This window comes from Platichthys flesus, chromosome 18, assembly GCF_949316205.1.
Source record: "Platichthys flesus chromosome 18, fPlaFle2.1, whole genome shotgun sequence".
NCBI lineage: Eukaryota > Metazoa > Chordata > Actinopteri > Pleuronectiformes > Pleuronectidae > Platichthys > Platichthys flesus.
Window position 1 is genome coordinate 4,413,618 of NC_084962.1, and position 17,425 is coordinate 4,431,042.

The 17,425-nt window shown below is 39.9% G+C and overlaps 1 protein-coding gene across 1 annotated transcript in view; it reads left to right on the plus strand.

Moving 5' to 3' along the window:
- tnfrsf21 (tumor necrosis factor receptor superfamily, member 21) overlaps positions 1-17,425 on the plus strand; it is a 39,872-nt gene that overhangs the window by 8,942 nt on the left and 13,505 nt on the right. Inside the window, exons 3-4 of the mRNA XM_062412052.1 lie at positions 3,869-4,441; positions 16,255-16,520. Of these exons, the coding sequence (XP_062268036.1) occupies positions 3,869-4,441; positions 16,255-16,520 (839 nt within the window). The remainder of the gene's footprint in view (positions 1-3,868; positions 4,442-16,254; positions 16,521-17,425) is intronic.

A 17,425-nucleotide genomic window follows, 5' to 3' on the forward strand; every position in this document is an offset into this window, starting at 1 on the left:
GTAGCATAGTCTTCTTTTTATTTTTTTTACCATTTAGTTAAAGGCAGTATACAACTATTTCCATATAGTACATGTGTCATGTATTTTTAGAGACATTTTCAGACAGTGGCCTTGGAATCGGCTAGCCTCCGAAATATAATGAATTGAGCTAACAGCTATTAGCATAAGTATGAATGTACCTTCTCCATTCATTTTTAACATTGTCTGCACCATAGGTCAACATTTTGGGTAGAAGGATTATTCTCTGTCTTGTGTATTTGAGAATATGATAAGCGATTAACCTAGTTTAGCCAAAAAGAGTAGTAGCATTGGGAAAATGCTAGCTTGCCTTTAGTTGTGGCTCAAAACTATTTCAATTGCACTGATCTGTACGTTGCATCTTATGTGTTGACTATTTAATAAAAAGGGTTAGGGTTAGGGTTAGGGGGTTGAAATGTAGATGGACATTTAGAGCATATTTTATCCTTCTTCCTCCAGTCTTCAATTTAAATTAGGCTAATTGGCTCCATGCACCAGTGTCATAAACTTTATTTATGCTGTTTTCTTAAAGGATATGTGTAAAAGATTTTAACAGCAAGCTACTATTTTTGCCGAAAATGATACTGATGTAAAGACGTCTTGAACAGAGAATGAAGTCACTCTCTGTTTGTGTTTTATAATCCGAGCTTCTGTGTACTTTGTAATGGTAGCTGGTCAAACTGCTCATGCGTGTTCCTCAATAGCAAGACCTCTGAAAAAGCCCCTGTCACTCCAGACAAAAACAACAGGAACACATGCTCACATATTGCGTTTGTCTTCAAGGTGAACAGGTCCGAATTTTTTTTTTTATTCCCTGGTCAAATAACAGTCTAGTAGTCTAAATTAATGGTCCGATGAGCCGCTAAGTTAAATGGGACCAAGGCGGAAGGTCTAATTTTAAAGCTATGATGTCTCAAGGAGCACAGCTTTTTTTGGTACTCAGGGTCCCTTTTATCTGTTGTGGACTGTAAGAATGAACTGGCTGAGAACTAAAAGGGAACAGGAAGCATTTGCTTTGTACTGAGATGATGGTGCTAATGAAACACCTAATGGCATTTAATACTGTATACAATAGTTTAAAAGAAACAGCTTATAATATCTTTGCAACAGCAATTTATTCTGCCATTCATTGCCATTAGGAATTGTTGATTTAAAACGAGAGCTGAAGATTTTTTGGCCTCAGATTATATTCAGACCCACTACACTTTATTCACAACATTGTAGGTTAAATTGTAAATGATAAAATGTCCATACATCTTCACTCAAAATATGTTTATAGATTGTTTTTGAAAACATACAAATTATGAAAACGTATATCCCTTTTATACAAAAGTACTGCTGCCAAAGGGGAGTTCTACTATTTATTGAATTAATTAGTGTAAATGAATGGATACAAATGAAATTTGTATTCACTTTAAAATCAACATCCATTAAGTATGCAAGAAATGCATCTGTCTGAATACTTTCTGAAGCCACAGCTTACATTTTTAATGACTTGTTCTCACAGATTGTTGTTGATGTCTACAGCTGTGTTTTATCTCTAAAGTTGCCGTTGTAGCATTACCACATCAATGACACACACAATTTCCCTTTGGTAATTCACAAAGTGAAGGGCATTTGTAGTCAGGGAAACAAAGTGGTTGTAGTTCCTTATCTCAGGAATGCTACTACTTGCAGTTAGGAGGAGTTATGGGTATTTCTCTCTTCCTTTGTGACCCTTCTTTTCCACCGCCCCCTCCCTCCTTCCGAGAAAGTGACAAATACTTCCCTCTCCCCTTTGTCTTCTTGTTGTCTGCCCTCCTTCGTCATCTATTACCGTTTTTACGTCATTCTTGTCTGTCAGTCTGCCGCCAATTTCTCAGAATCAACCATCCATGTACCCCTCCTCCCAACACTGACACCTATAATACTGTCACTGCTGTTTGTACTGGCAGGGGATCGATGGCTTCCCACACAGTCAATTTGACCTTGTCTGTGCTGTAAGAGGGAAAGTGGGGGTGGGCGACTGGGGGTGTTACATACTCATGGCTATTCATTTTCACCTGTTTTACTAGTGGAGAATGGGTAGGATCACCATGTGAAGGGAGGAAAAGGAGCAGGGAATAAGTGTGTAGACGGTTATTTAGTGATCCCACACCCCAAATGTGATGCCTGTGTTGTTGACAAAACAGCAATAAAACCAGTTGACCATGGCTAACATTAACCAGACAGTTATGCCCACACAACCTTAAAACATGAAAGATTTGGAATATTGAGTAGCTGCATGTCTCCTTGCATGGAAGAGGCTGACCTCCTCCTTCCATCTCCCCAATGCACCATGCTAACATGTTACTGGACCAGTCTCACAGCTAAACAGTAACATGGCAAACAATCTGACGTGATATCAAAGTATCAAAGCTTTATTGAAATTAGCAACGGTAATGTAATCACTCAGTTACAAACTGTAATCCCTTACAACCATTGTTTCTAACTAAATGAATCACATTAATGTAACGTTTTATAAAAAAAATGAGTGACTGCTCAAAACTGGCCATATTCCTGCTCCGGTGTTCATGTCAGTCTGACCTTTCATTGTTCAAGATATTTAGATAAAGGCAATTAAAGACTTTAATTTGGGGATTAGATTTAGTTTGTGTACCTGCCTGCTGATAAAAGGATTACCCGGATTAACACACATCCAGGTGAAAGTCATTTATGATCTAGTGCCATTATACTGCACCAGTACAAGCACACAGCCACATCTGTATCAATACAGATTAATTACAGTACTCGTATCAACTGCTCATGAAATGTCAGCTTAAGTTTATGTCAAACAGTCCTAAGTGTTCTTTTCCAAGAGACTTAGTTGGCTGTAAATCGGTAGCCAAATTGACCAAAATCCCTCTCACCTCTATGTTTTTGTGGTTTAATTAGTCCTTCAATTGATGCCCGAGTCTGATTGTAATCACCTTTGTGCAACATTAATTAAGGAACGCACTGTAGGGTGAGCAACTCAGATCTCATCCGCTGTGAAATTATAAGCACAGCTGGTGCAGAACATGGCAGGAGGAGGAAAAGCAGATAAATGCTTTTATTGCAGTTAAGGGAAGACACATAGATAATTGTAATGATGATGTCAACAAACTATAGTCACCCAACTCACGTTGAACCTTCGTATTCACTAGTGTAATTAAAACTCTTTGTTTACCTGCTTATCGTTTACAAGCTGCCTAATTGAATTGGTCAGCAGAATCATTTTCTGTCTCTTTAACAAGGTCTGGAAGACCTACCTCCTCCAAAAATCATAGCATCTTTAAATCTAGATACAAATATGTGTGTTTGAAATGTTCATTTCCGAAGCACCTGAATCTGAGAATGAACACTTTGATACTCAATGGCCTCCTCTTCCACTGCTTAGGTTCTGCTGAAAAACATGAAAATCTATTCTATTAATTTGGCCCTGTTCAAACCTGGCAGTAATACGCTTCTTAGGTAATCTTATCACAAGCAGACAGCTCCAATTACAGATGGGAATGTACCCAAGATGCTTTGAAGGGATAATCTATATGTGTTAAGAAAATGCTCATATTATAGAACTTCATAATTGGACTGACTCCAATTATGAAGTGAATACTTCTTCCGTTTGTGGGCCAGATTATAGTGTTAGTATTCCCTCCCCTGATGCCTCCTGTTTTCATTGTCTGGGTTGGGCAAATCTCTTGAGTGAGGGAATTGTATTCCCTCTCTCTATGTCTGTGTGTCTCTCATCTCTTACCTATGTACTATCTTATTTCTTTGTGTTCTCTCATACCTCCTCATCTTGTTTGTTCTATCTTTGTCTCCATCTATCTCCCTGTCTCTTTTATCACAGGCATCCACAGCCAGTCAGCACCCATGCCACTGAGGGAAAGCCCGGGAAGGGAAAACCACTATACAGAGGGGTTAAGTCGCCCCGGCACTCCCATCCCCCAAAAGCTTGATCCCCCAAGGACTCTACCACCCCCAGCTGAAAAGCAACCAATGAATAGTGAGCACCAGAGGGGACAACCCAATACTGACCCTGTGCCAGGGCCCAACAAGCAGGCAATGGAGGGTCTTGAGGTTGCTGAGGTAGTCCAAGTTGGGACAGGTACCAGCAAGGTTGCGGAGCAGGGGAGTGGAGGTGGTATCTCCAGCTACTACAGGCCCACGCGTAGAGGGTCCCCAAGGCCAAGTACTCATAATCACTTTGACATCAATGAACACCTGCCCTGGATGATAGTGCTGCTCCTGCTGCTGGTTTTGGTTGTAATTGTGGTGTGTAGCGTGAAGCGGAGCTCTCGGGTGCTTAAGAAGGGCCCAGTGCAGGATCCAAGTAGCATCATTGAGAAGGCGATTCAGAAGAAACCATCTCAGCCTCCAATGCAGGTCAAGGAGAAGTGGATCTACTACTCCAACGGCCAAGGTTAGTCTGCTTTCTCTTTGGATTCTCAAAGAATGGTTCTACATAAGGAGTGTAAGCTTCCTTTGATTCTCAGATTGGTGACAAATTTAATGAAACACTAACAAGGAATGTCAGTAAGGTGTTTGTCCATCAAAAGCTACCAATAAAATGTTTTCCAAGGGCGGTGGAACTCTTCCGTGCTCTGATGATTGTAGGGCTGTACGATATATCGAAATTTATCATCATCGCAATAACAACTTGTGCGATATATGTATCACAAAAGACTGATTAAACAGCATGCATTAAAATGCCTTCACACTCTGCATGTCAAATATTAGGCCAATCAGATGGAGGCCTGCTGCCACGACGAATCATTGTCTGAAGAAGAAAATAGAGCGAGAACAGAGAACTACAAGGCAGCTCCCTCAAATCTCGCTCCGCCTCCTACGACTAAATTCTATGTGGAAACTTCTAGTGATCAAGTTTGCCCCCCAGTTATTGTTATTAGTTGTGAAGCTGTCGGTGGGCTCTGTCTGTAGCCAGAGACTGGCTATTTAGTGAGTAAATGTAGCTAGCTTACAACGCAAGAAAGTGACGCTGACATTCTTAGGCCTGCAACCTAAGCACTCATCACAACACCAGACCATTCATTGTTGAACATTTTATGTTTATTCATTTTTGTTTAAGCTGTACTACAAAAACTGCCTTTTTACCTTTCTTGTTAAATTTAAATACAGCACTTACAACATCAGGTCACGGGGCATTTTTACATAAACTGTGCCTCTTGTTCACACTGAACTTGTGTAAAGTATACGTGAATTAGCTGTGTTTAACTGTGTACATAGGTCAAAAAAGAGCCAGATCTCTGAACTATTGTGTTTTAAAAAAGGATATAACATAAACAAACACTGTGACATGCCCTCAGAGAGAGTATCATATCTCAGCTGTTCCAGTGTTTTTCTAATCTCAGGACTCATCTCATGTCCTGCATCTGCTATACGGGAGGTTGTGGATTCTTAGTTGCACACCGTGTCTCGTTCTGCTGTACTGACACACATTAGTCCGTCTCCTGAGGAGTGTAGAACCATTTGCTGATCTGATCACACTAATGCAGGTTTCTTATCCAATCAATTCTGCCCCACATGCTGATGAGGGCAGTGGTTACACAATCAAGGTCATGACCCTGTTGTAGTACCACCCTGCTGTCTGGCCCTAACACACACTCAGGTTTCCACACTGCTCTCAGTTCTCCGACTTCATCTCAGGTTCTCCTTCCTCTCCTCTTCTCTTGTTTACCACCAAGCCACCAAGTCTTCAGGCGCCTCTTTTGTCATCCTTCTACCTTCTCTTATTGTTTTCTCACTTCTTTGTCTGGCTCTTTTGTCCTCTTTTTCTTTCATGCACTTCACCTTTCATTCAACTCCTCCCGTCTTCCTTCTCTTCTCATTCACAGAACTCATCCTTTTTACTTTGAATTTTTTTTGACTTTATCTTATCTCTCTTTATATGCTCTTTAAAAGTCTGTCTCATTTTTGTTTTGTTTTTGTTGGGTTACTATCTGCCCTCCTTTTTCATTCTCGAAAATCCCCTTTTCACTTATCTTCTTCCTCTCTCACTCTATTACCACTGGCACCCCTTTCAACTTCTTTGTCCTGTTTGTTTCACATTGTGGCTATCAACGAGTGGTGAACATTTTGCCCCACAGCTGAGCTCTCGATTTCACAGTGAAAGACAGAAAGAACTTCAGGGGACAATTCCCGCCTGACTCTCCACTTTGAGACTGTGTGTCTGTGTGTAAGTGTGTATGTGTGAGTTTTTGTGTGAGAGGGAGTGTAAGTGTGTGTGTTGTGTGAGAGAGAGTCTAAGTGTGTATGTGCTATGATAAGCTGAGCCACCCACCACCCTCTCCCTGCTCCCTCTGTGACTGACCACAGAGAACTGGAATAATCTGGTTTTAGCTGCACTGGGGTTGTTGCTTGGTTGGCAAAGTACATTAGTGGGTCAATCGGACAGTAAAAAGAGCTATAAAGAGAAGGAAATACAGAGAGAGAGAGAGATAGTGGAGGAGTTGTGTATTGTTAGACTAGATACCTAAAGGATAAAGTTAAGCTTTTACCACTGTCCATTGCAGCTATGTTGATTTCAAATCCCTAATCAAAATAACTGTTGTTCTTAAAGCTGCAGTAATAGATAGTCTGTGTATGAACAATTCAGTGGTAATGGGAAAGTGCTTTATTTGAAGTGAGGAACACGTAAAAAAGTAAACCCTGACAGTGCATTTCCTCTCAGCTTTATGGATCATTTTAGTGTCTCTATGCTCATTGTTTTGGATTCAAGTCTCAAAACTGGTTCTCTCTCAAAAGCTGGTATACTGACTTTGTGCTATCCACTTTGCATTAAGGTTTGCCGATTGGGTGAAAAATATTATCTATTTGCGATGGAATTCTGGCAGATTTTCTGGACTATTTGTTATTTTATTTTCACTAATATAATGGTCTGCATCCAGGCTATATATATATATATATATATATATACATATATTATTTCTTTCAGGCCCTCCTGACTTGATCACCTTTTCTTTCTCTCTCACTCACACCAACACACACATACAAGACATTGGTTACGCATTTTAATACCACAAACTTTATGCTATCGACTTGTGGTCAGATCTATATTATCTGACCACAACAACATCTAAAGACGGTTGTTGATACCAAGTCTGAACAGGGCCTTAGAATTGTACAATATTATGTGTATTTTGTTGTACCTACCTATTTTTGATGTGCGTGCCCATGTTCTCAATCTACAGTTGTTAGCCTGATTGTGGCAGAATGGATAATTTTTTGTTTGAATTGATAAAAAAACGTCTTCTGTCTTATACAGATATGTTCATAGAGGATGTTGCCAGTACTATTGTTGACAGCGTGACTTAAGCTAAAGCTACTAAAGAATTTATGTAATAATGCTAATTGTCACCTATGCTGCCACCCTAAAAAATTACTTTTTTCCAACTTCTGCCAGTACCGGTAAATATTTATGGAAATATAACTAGATAAAACTAAATGTGTGTGTCTCTTTGTAAGGTATGTGTGTTTTGATTGGGTAATTCTGTGCCCATGTGTATGCATTTATCTGGAGATGTATGTATGCACATGCAACACAAACAACCCCTTTACAATGTTTTTTAATCTCTGGAAAATAAAACAAAATAGCTTCTTAATCCTTCCAAGGTGCACAGCTGGCTCCCCTTGAAGGTTGTAATGCCCCTTTACTAGGGGCAATAAAGGAAAAAAAGAAAGGGAAATGTCAAAGCGCAGATCACACACATACAGTACTTGCGATTTTTTAAACCCGCCAGGAAGTAGTGAAAACTGCTACTCCTTCACAGCAGGACCGAATGGGGCATTCCAGGGCCACAGGCCAGATTTTTATTGCACAGGATCTGAAAGACTTTTTTGTTTATCTGTAACGAGAGTGCTGCACTCAAATGAAATGAAAGGGAATCACAACAAGGTTGTATAAAGGTTAGTTTAAGGCTACAATAAGCTGACCTTGCTGTTGTAACCACCTTTGCCCTAAAATGTTGTACTCAGCACAAACAACATCAGCATCAGACTTTTCATTTGTTTCGACTATGTGGATGACCACAAATACCTCCAGTCAGAGAATGCCATAAAGTGTGCACCCTTATGTCCCAATTATGCATCTCATCAAGACCACAAAGACAAACAAAACACATACTGGAGCCATGATAGACGGTGCTAGATATTTCTGCCTGTAAACCAGACTGAATAAACAAAAGGCGGATGGATGACATGACAGCTCCCCAAAAGTGAAGCCAAAACGTCTCAATTGCCCCCTTGTGGCTGGCTGCATTATAGGTCATAAACCACACCTCCTATATGTTAGTGACTAAAAAGTCTAAGTTTCTAGCAAATAGATTTTTCTCCAAGTTGGTCGTGTGTCATTCCAGGTAAATCTTGTGACACAAATGTATGTTTTCGTCCAGACTTTTTCAAGAAAGTTTAAATTTGTTATTTGATGCTATAAAAGGGAAAATGTCTTTACTGACTGCTGAGAATAACTATTGATCGATCAAATGTAACAGCGGGACCTCCATAACGCAGCTTGCAACTATACTGGATGTGGCTCCAATTGAGGTGATCGCTGCAAGATTGGAGAATTTGTGTCAGGGATAACTTGGCTTAATTTTTTATTGGTGAAGCCAATAAAAGATCTACCATCTTTATATAAATTCCATGGTCCAGGATTAGCACATTCAACAAGCGTATATTGGCTAATTCTTAATAGTGTGGCTGAAGAAGTCCAATGACTTGTGTCAAATACTGAATCAAAAATTCCTAGTGAAAGACAGAAAGAGACACAAACTCAGAGGACACCTCTTCCTCACTTTCACCTCTGAAACTGTGTTTGTAAGTGTGTTTGTGTGTGACTGTGTGTGTCTGTTTGTGAGAGATTGTGAGCATGCATGTGTTTGTGTGAGAGAGTGTAAGTGCGTATGTGCTATGATAAGCTGAGCCACCGGCCACCACTCTCTGTGCTCCCTCAGTTACTGAACACACAGAGGTGGAATAATCAACACACTGACAATGACAAGCAGCAATCTGTAGTTAAAGACACACAATGAAGATGACCTACAATATCACACATTTGCCCACCTGAGTGAAATTTTATGAAAAACACAGGCAGCCCAGTTAAATCAATCCAAACCCTTATGCTACACTTAGGAAAACGTTCAGCAGAAATGTAAAGTGTGTGCAGTTTGCAGTTAATAGCCTCAAACATGGAAAACCACCATTAGATTCCTTTGAGAGTACATCAGATGGGGGTAGGTCGGGATTACTGTGGTCTCAGCCATATTATTTACAACGTATATTTCCAAAGTAAGATGTAGATTGCAGAGGAACACATGAAGGAAAAGAACATTCTACCTGCCCAACATCATCTCTCGTTAAACATCCAATGCCAAGTTCCACATCCAAGCCCAGCAGGGAGCCACGTGTTAGAATATACTGCTCTGTGCAGTACCAGGGTGGGCCGGGATAGTCTGCTCTCACTTCAGCCTGGGATTGATTGTGAAGAGCGGAGCTTGGGGGGGCGTTGTTGCCTGGTTGTAGGTATAAAGCGCCTGTTGTGATCCCGCACACATTTCACCAATTTAACATTGTGTTTTCCCAAATTGTAGCAAACCTGAGAGTACTATGTGATGTGATTAACAAAATTGTATTTGTAAAGATGCTGACGCACATGGCGCCCTGCTTCACATCATGTTACAAACTATAACAGGCTTCAGAGGGGAGAACACTTGTTGGATCCAGAGGGCATGTTTCCCCTCATTTGACCTTTTGATTTGAACAAAACCTTATTATTCTTTAAATAAGAAGAAAGACAGGGCTTGGGGCCTCTATGACCATCATTAATTTGTTAACATGTTTCAGTTAATTTTATGTGTTGGATACGTTAAGGCTAAAAAGGTCACAGTTATTAATTCAGCTATCTCTTATGCCAAACTGATTTCCACAGATTCCACATTTCAACACTGAGAACAAAATTAAAGATCAAATTCCAACGTCTTGTTGACAGTTTTCTATGCTCAGGGAGGCAACACATTATCTCTGGCCACAATTCATGTGTTAGAAGAAACGATAGAGGAGGGGAAGCATCAGCAAACCTTATCATTTCCACAGATGTCTTTGGTTTTTGTTCAGTTGGTACTTCCATGTAATCTTGTCATTACAATTAAGAGCTCTATTTAATTTGCCAAAAGATTTTTCTGACACCTTTGTCGTTCCCTTACCGACAGGGATCCACTGTGTAGAGGTTTAAACTTGTAAAACCATAGACATTCTCATGAGCTTCAGTTTTGTGTTTTGTGCTAATTACTGAGTGTTAACATGGTAACACACACAACTCATATGGCAACTACACTAAAAATATTCTATACAGCAGAATGTTAACATTTTTGGCTGAACCGGTCACGCAGTCCAGTGCTACATTCCAAAATGTCGTTGACTGAGTGAGTTGAGTTTGTGAAAAGTCCCAACATTGGCCAGTCAAGTGCATCATGACTGTCTGAAGTTACACCATCGGTTGGCCAGCTGTGTTTGGTAATTGTCCCCTTTGGATGTTTTCTAATTGAATTGACGTTTACAGTTTTCAATTCTCACCCCAGCTCCAGGACCTTAACTCAGCAGTATTGATGGGAGAGTGGGGCCTCACTATTGAGGTCCTACCGACATAAGAACTACCTAAAATGACAGAATCTGTATTTAAATTCATTTGGTCAAATTATCCAGGTCATAATAAGCTGCTGCACTTTGTCTTTAACAAGAAGTGACTCTCCATAATGAGTGTAGGATGGAGTTGACACTTCAGTGTTACTTTCCAACACCACAAATATCAACCGAAAAAGGCACTAATTATTAATTAATTATGCACTGTTATACTTGCAAAGATCACACTGACATCAGTTTGGGCCTTCCAGGCAACTCTGTGATAGAATATCAAAGTTTGACATGTCAGTTTTCTATAAACACTGGCATCTGTACACCCTTTACACACAAAGAACCCAGGGATGCAACTACTTCCCATGCAAACACATATGCAGGCTGACAAACTAAATCATCACAAGACTTATATAGGTCATTTAAATGTGGTCATCTACCAGTGGCAGTGAGGCATGCAGAGCAGGGGGATATCTCTTCTGTCTCAGTGTGTTATGGCCAGTAATGTGGATCAGAGACGACAGACTCTCAGGCCAGAAGGATGGCACGCAAGGTCCTAGGTCCCACGAGGATTCACTTAGGTATATTACTGTAGAGTAAGAGCAGTGTGTGTGTGGGTGGGTGTGGGTGGGTGGGTGTGGTCTGGACACTTTGGGGAATGAGGTCAAACATAGCTGGTTTTCACTTCTACAAAGACTCAGTTTAGGATTAGTGCTGTGGATTTGGATTAAGGTTCGGTTTATATATATGGATAGTAATAATTGATAAGTTAGTTAAGGTTGAAGATGAGGGATGGAGTTAAAATTGATAAGCTTTATGTTGAGTGAAGGTTAAGGGTTATGCCAAGGTTTTGAGGTGATTATTGACAGTAAGGGGGTTGCAAGGATTTTGCATGTAATGTCTGTGTAAGCATGCGTGCAGACTTCGCATGCATATTTATACTTAGCTCTCGGCTTATGCGTGCTGTACGTACGCGTGTGTGTGTTTCATGAGTGACATCATGAATGTTTACCACTGGCTTTCATCCAGTTAATCTCTCTGGTCCAGTCTCTCTGAATCATCCTGGATTTATGCACTTACCATGTTTGCTGCAGTAGACGTTAATCAGGCCTCAGCTTTATCAAAAGTAAGAGGAATTAATTCTGTGTTGTTGCTCTAGAAGTGTAACAGCCACACATTACAAGAGTCATTCAGATCGTGCTACAATACCTGAGAAGAGGAAGACAGAGGTATGATGACTTTAAAAAAAAATTGTCAATTCAATGCCACTTACTTTTAGCAAGCTAACTTAGATTAGCACAGGGTCCAAGGTTGTTGACGATTTCTCTGTGAGTGTTTCCCATTCACTAAATCTGAGATAAAATTTACTTTAATCCCAGCCAGTTACCTCTCCTACACCTTGCCATAAACTAACCAAGCCTTAATCTCAAATGCAGAGGGCGCCACTCCAGGGAGATACATTATTCAAAGTGCAGACTCTTAAGCGGCTTTCTTCAAACGTATCAGACCTTGCAGCGCAGCTCTAAAGCTCACAATAAACACATGAGCTGTGTCCAAATTCAGGGGCCGTGGACGTGAACTGAAACTCAAATGATACCGACTGGTCTACCGTGGATTTGTGTGACCAGCTTGTCAATCACATGAATCAATCAAATTTTATTTGTATAGCTCGTATTCGCATATGTGTCACATAGGGCTCAACAAGGTAGAAACAGCTCAGAGAAACCTATATAAGTCAGAGAGAGCCACATGTGAGGGATCCCTCAACCAGGACGAACAGAAGTGCAATAGATGTCACATGTAACTGAACACATCAACTTAATTACAAGACTTACAACATTGGTTAGAGGATTTTTTTTTTTTTACATAATGGAAAGGTGTGTCAATGTTTATAGTATTTATACATGAGAAAATGTTTGATAGAAATAAAGGGAGCAGCAATGACAATTGGTAGATTATGTAATTAAGAATATTGTAAATCAAGCAATATTTCTGTAATCATAGTCAATGATCATGACCTGCGCTTATATTACACCGTGAGCTACAGTAAGCTAGCTCATTAGCTTTGTCACAAACATGCAATGAATCTTGGGATAGGTTCGCCCTGAAAAATGTACCATCTGTTGGATCCAACATTGCCCAGGGGTGGAAGAAAGCATTTGTCGCCATTTGGCAGAAGCCTTTAAAATTGGAGAGCCAGTAATACGCCGAAGGTACCGAACGATGCTTCCCCTGAATTGAGACACAGCTATTAAATCTCAGTTGTGTAAAAATGCCAAAAAGCCTCATAAAAACTGGTTACCTAGCTGTTTCTGGAATTCGTTTTTGGTCCTTCTTCAAGCATACATGTAAACAAGCACTTACTATATTGCAATATAGATACAACTAGATACTGTAGATCATCTAATCAGAGATCAGAAAAAAGGTAATTTGATATGTGAACCACCTTGAGGAAACACACACACACATAAAAACAATTTAGATAATTAGGTAAAAAGTAACCAAATTTTCCATGTACTTCATCATGAGCCAAATTCCGTAATACTACACATTTTCTTTGATACTCACCCTCGCACATGCATCAGCACTACATTTTTGACATCGAACGAAGCAAGGTAGCCTCTATATTTGTGCTTGACCAACAGATGAGTCAGCGTTTATAATTCCAGTCGAGTCACCGTTGAGTCCCATGACAGTCAGGGGAAGTGGAGCAGAGAGAACAGACGGCAGAATGTTGGAAAGGGAGAGCTGCTATGGAAAATTATTATTCATGGTAAAGGACAAATTGACAAATGGTGATATTGGTGTCACAATAGAGATTGTGAGGAAAATAAAAATATGGTCTAAATGGAAATATAATGTCTCAAAGCCATTTAATAACCATAACATGAATGTAATTGTTCACATACTTGCCTGTGTAGGTACTTCACATGTGGATGATATGCGATAGGGAGTGGCTGAGTTAGCAGCTTTTCCCAAAGACTACCTGTGGCGGGGGTCAGTGAAGACAAGTGCTAATCATTCTTCAGTGTTGTTAGTATATAACTACCACAGATTTAGAAAAAGCTCAATGTGACCTAGCCGATGACTCCTCAGTTACACTACAACACCCACAGATAAACAACACCCACAGATAAATAACATCGAGTGTCGACCTGTCCATCAAGTATGAACTTGTGAAGTGATTGTTTTGACCGCTCCCCATAAATTCTTTGACCTCTTGTACTGCTTGCACATGTCAACACTTGTCACTGAGTCCATGTGACTTCTGTTTTCAAGGCCTGGCCTTCCTTGAAAGTTGGTGGTGTGAACTTACACAAACGAAACTTGAAACAGAAAAGCTGCTGCATTTCATTTTCAGGCTGGACATGAATGTGTTTACCAAAATCAATGGATCAAATTTCATCCTCATGTTGGAGGAGACGTCATGGGATTGCAAAAGACAGCAGGATACATCCTCTGGGTTATGTCATTGCTTTCAATGTAGGTCTGTTTGCCCTGAACCAATGTTGTGGACATGATGTATTGACTGTTAGTCTCTAGTATGGTTTAAGCTCAACTATGTAACTCATGTGGAGTCAGGCACCAGTGATGTCACTTGAGTAACGACGTTAGACTGAAGAAACCTTCAACAGATCCACCAAAGACATAACATTAACTTACCAGTGAAGCAAAGTGTGGTTGCAGCCTAATTTCACATAGTGTTGTTCCAGCCACAAATATTCATATCTCATTTGAATATCTTGTGGAATGAGAGACATTTTTTAACAGAACATTGTTTTGGAGCACACTGTAAATTGTTTGCCTACTCTCAAGCCTTGTTAATCATCTTGCTGCCACTCAGTTTATCCTGCAACCCCTATAGGAGCGAATGCTCTAGATGATGTTCTATGAGATGAGAGAAGAGATGAGAGAACCCGATGATATCCAAAGGTTAAATTGGAAGAAAAATAGGGCAAAACACAGTCATACACACATATGCAGATGGTCAGGGTAAATGACAGAAAGAGAACTATGGTGTATTGCATGGAGCACACTTAAGGCAGTTTGTTTGCTGTGGCATCCTGTTGGTTAACACAGTACACAGCTGCTGGCCTACATTCTTCAATAAGGAAGGAATCCAGAAATCACAAGAGTCTCATTTTGTTTTCTTTTTAATGCAATGAATTACTTAGCAGTGGTTAAAGAATGATGACAAGCCCTCTTTCTTTACTTTTACACCTGGATCCTCTAATACAGTGATTCTCAAATGGGGGTACGCGTACCCCTGGGGGTACTTGAAGGTACTCCAGGGGGTACTTGAGATTTTTTTTTAATATATTTAAAATTAGCATCCATTCAAAAATCCTTAAAAAATTGTTATTTAACAAATATTCAATAAAATATAAGTGTAAGTTCATGAACTAAATTTTATATTCAGTAGGCTTTTCAATTTAATTATCTTAAAAAAACAGAGTCTCCCCCATACCGATGGTTTGACCCAACCTGGCACACGCCACCTGTCATCACCTGTCATCACCTGCCTTGAAAACTTCAACAATGGAGTCGAGTTGAAGTGCAGCAGCAATACTGCTGAAACACAGAGGGACAAGCGCCAAAGAAGGCGAAACCAGAGCAGAGAGCCTTCCCTAAACAACACCGTGAGAGCTTGTGTCTCTTCGGAGGGGCGATATAACGTAAAAGTTTTACATTGTGAAGTTAATGATTCATAACAAGAAGTCCGCGTCTCTACCGGTACCCTTTCAAAATAAAAGCATGTAATTCAAAAGTGGAAATAAAATTGTATGACCTTAAGCGAGCAAATATTTCACAATAAAATAACAGAAAGACACTTCAATAATATTAACAATAACATAGATTGGGTTATTTACACTTTTAGTTTTTTCTGTGGGGAGAGATTAGCCAACAGTGGCATTAAGCCACCACATCTTCAGCGGTATCTCCAGACAAAACATGAAAGTCATGTTGGTAAGCCACATGAGTTTTTTAAGAGGAAACTTTCTGAATTCAGGTCATCTCAAGACACGATGCGAAAAGCCTCCCAGAAGCAAACGGAAACAAGCTACCTGTCAGTATTCTTTTCTATCCTTAAAGAAGATATTTTAAGCTGATAAATATTAAAAAAATATGTTTTGAGCTAATCTTTTATTTAAAACTAAGTTAATGATTTATTTTTTGGGAAGAAGTGTTTAGCTATAATTAAGTTCATGAGTTCAGTTTGAGAACATATCTTTATTATGATCCCAAAAGAGGTCACTTTAAGTTGATAATTATTTTGATGTGCACAAATCTTTATTTATATTGAGATAATAATAAAAGTCTTTAGTTATTTTTATATCTTTTTATTTCGAAATAGTTCAAGAGAGACCACTACAAATGAGCAATGTTATGGACATTGATGGAGTTTTAAATTTGAATGTGTCTAGTTACAAGGCTTAATAAATCACATTACATCTTTCATTCAACCAAAAATGCTTTGCGCTGGTTAGGGGGTACTCGGCAGAATTTTGTCTTCGAAGGGGGTACGTCACTGAAAAAAGGTTGAGAACCACTGCTCTAATATCTTTCTCCCTCTCTTTCTCTGCTTAGGGGTGGATATCCTGAAGCTGGTGGCGGCCCACGTGGGTACCCATTGGATCGATATCTATCAGTCGCTTGCTAACGCCACGGAGCGTGAGGTGGCAGCCTTCTCCAATGGCTACTCATCGGATCACGAGAGGGCTTACGCAGCGCTGCAGCACTGGACCATCCGGGACAGTGACGCCAACTTGGCCAAGCTGATCAATGCCCTGCACCGACAGCGCCGCATCGATGTAGTTGAGAAAATCCGCTGTGTCATGGAGGACAACCCACAGGTAGGCTGGTTGGATTATGATTTTGGACAAGACATTCTACTGAACACATTAACACGTTTATTCAGAAGAGTGTCAGGTGGTGTTGCAGTCGAGTACCTAAACTTGAATCTTCCAAAGAAGTGTCCAAGTCAAGTCTGAAGAGTTTAGGTAGTGCGTCATCCTATCAAAATCATCATGCACAAAAACAATGCACACTCTTATCTGATGCATTTCATTCTATTTGTTCCAAAGAAAAGACAGTGGGAGATAAAAATGGAAATTATTTTCTGCTCCTCTCACTTCTTGAAAAAAGTTAAACGAATAGGAAACCTCCATCCTGAGAACTCGTAAGGAATAAAGCGAATTTTGAATAAAGCAGTAAATCGAACCTGCTCCGAAAACTTAAATTACAGACGGATATTTTTGAGTTGGTGTGTCATTGTGATTGACACAATGTGATATTTTAAATTTGCCACAATTTTGGGTGTAAAACACAGACTTGGTGGGCAAAGATCTTGATGTCAAATCCATGAAAGCACAGTGCATGATTCAGGACATCTGTTAATACATCATTAACTGATGTTATACATACGACACTACTTGTAGCATTGCACGACATTAAATAATGATACAATTTTATTATTGTTATCATCATATTATCTTATGTGAAATTATTGAGACCTATTAGCTAAAACCTATTAGTCTCCATCATCCGAGTCCAAATGGAGTCAGTGTTTGTCGCCATCGGTTCTCAAGTCCAAGTGGAATCATGAATCCTTGTTTCAAATACTACGACACTGGCGTCAGGAAAACAAGCATGACCTTTGCTGTCTCCACATCTTTTCAATCTCCGGCTCCATCAACATCACTAGCACAAGCTTCAGTACACTGTGTTCCCTGAATCTCTCCCTCTGAAATCGAATCTG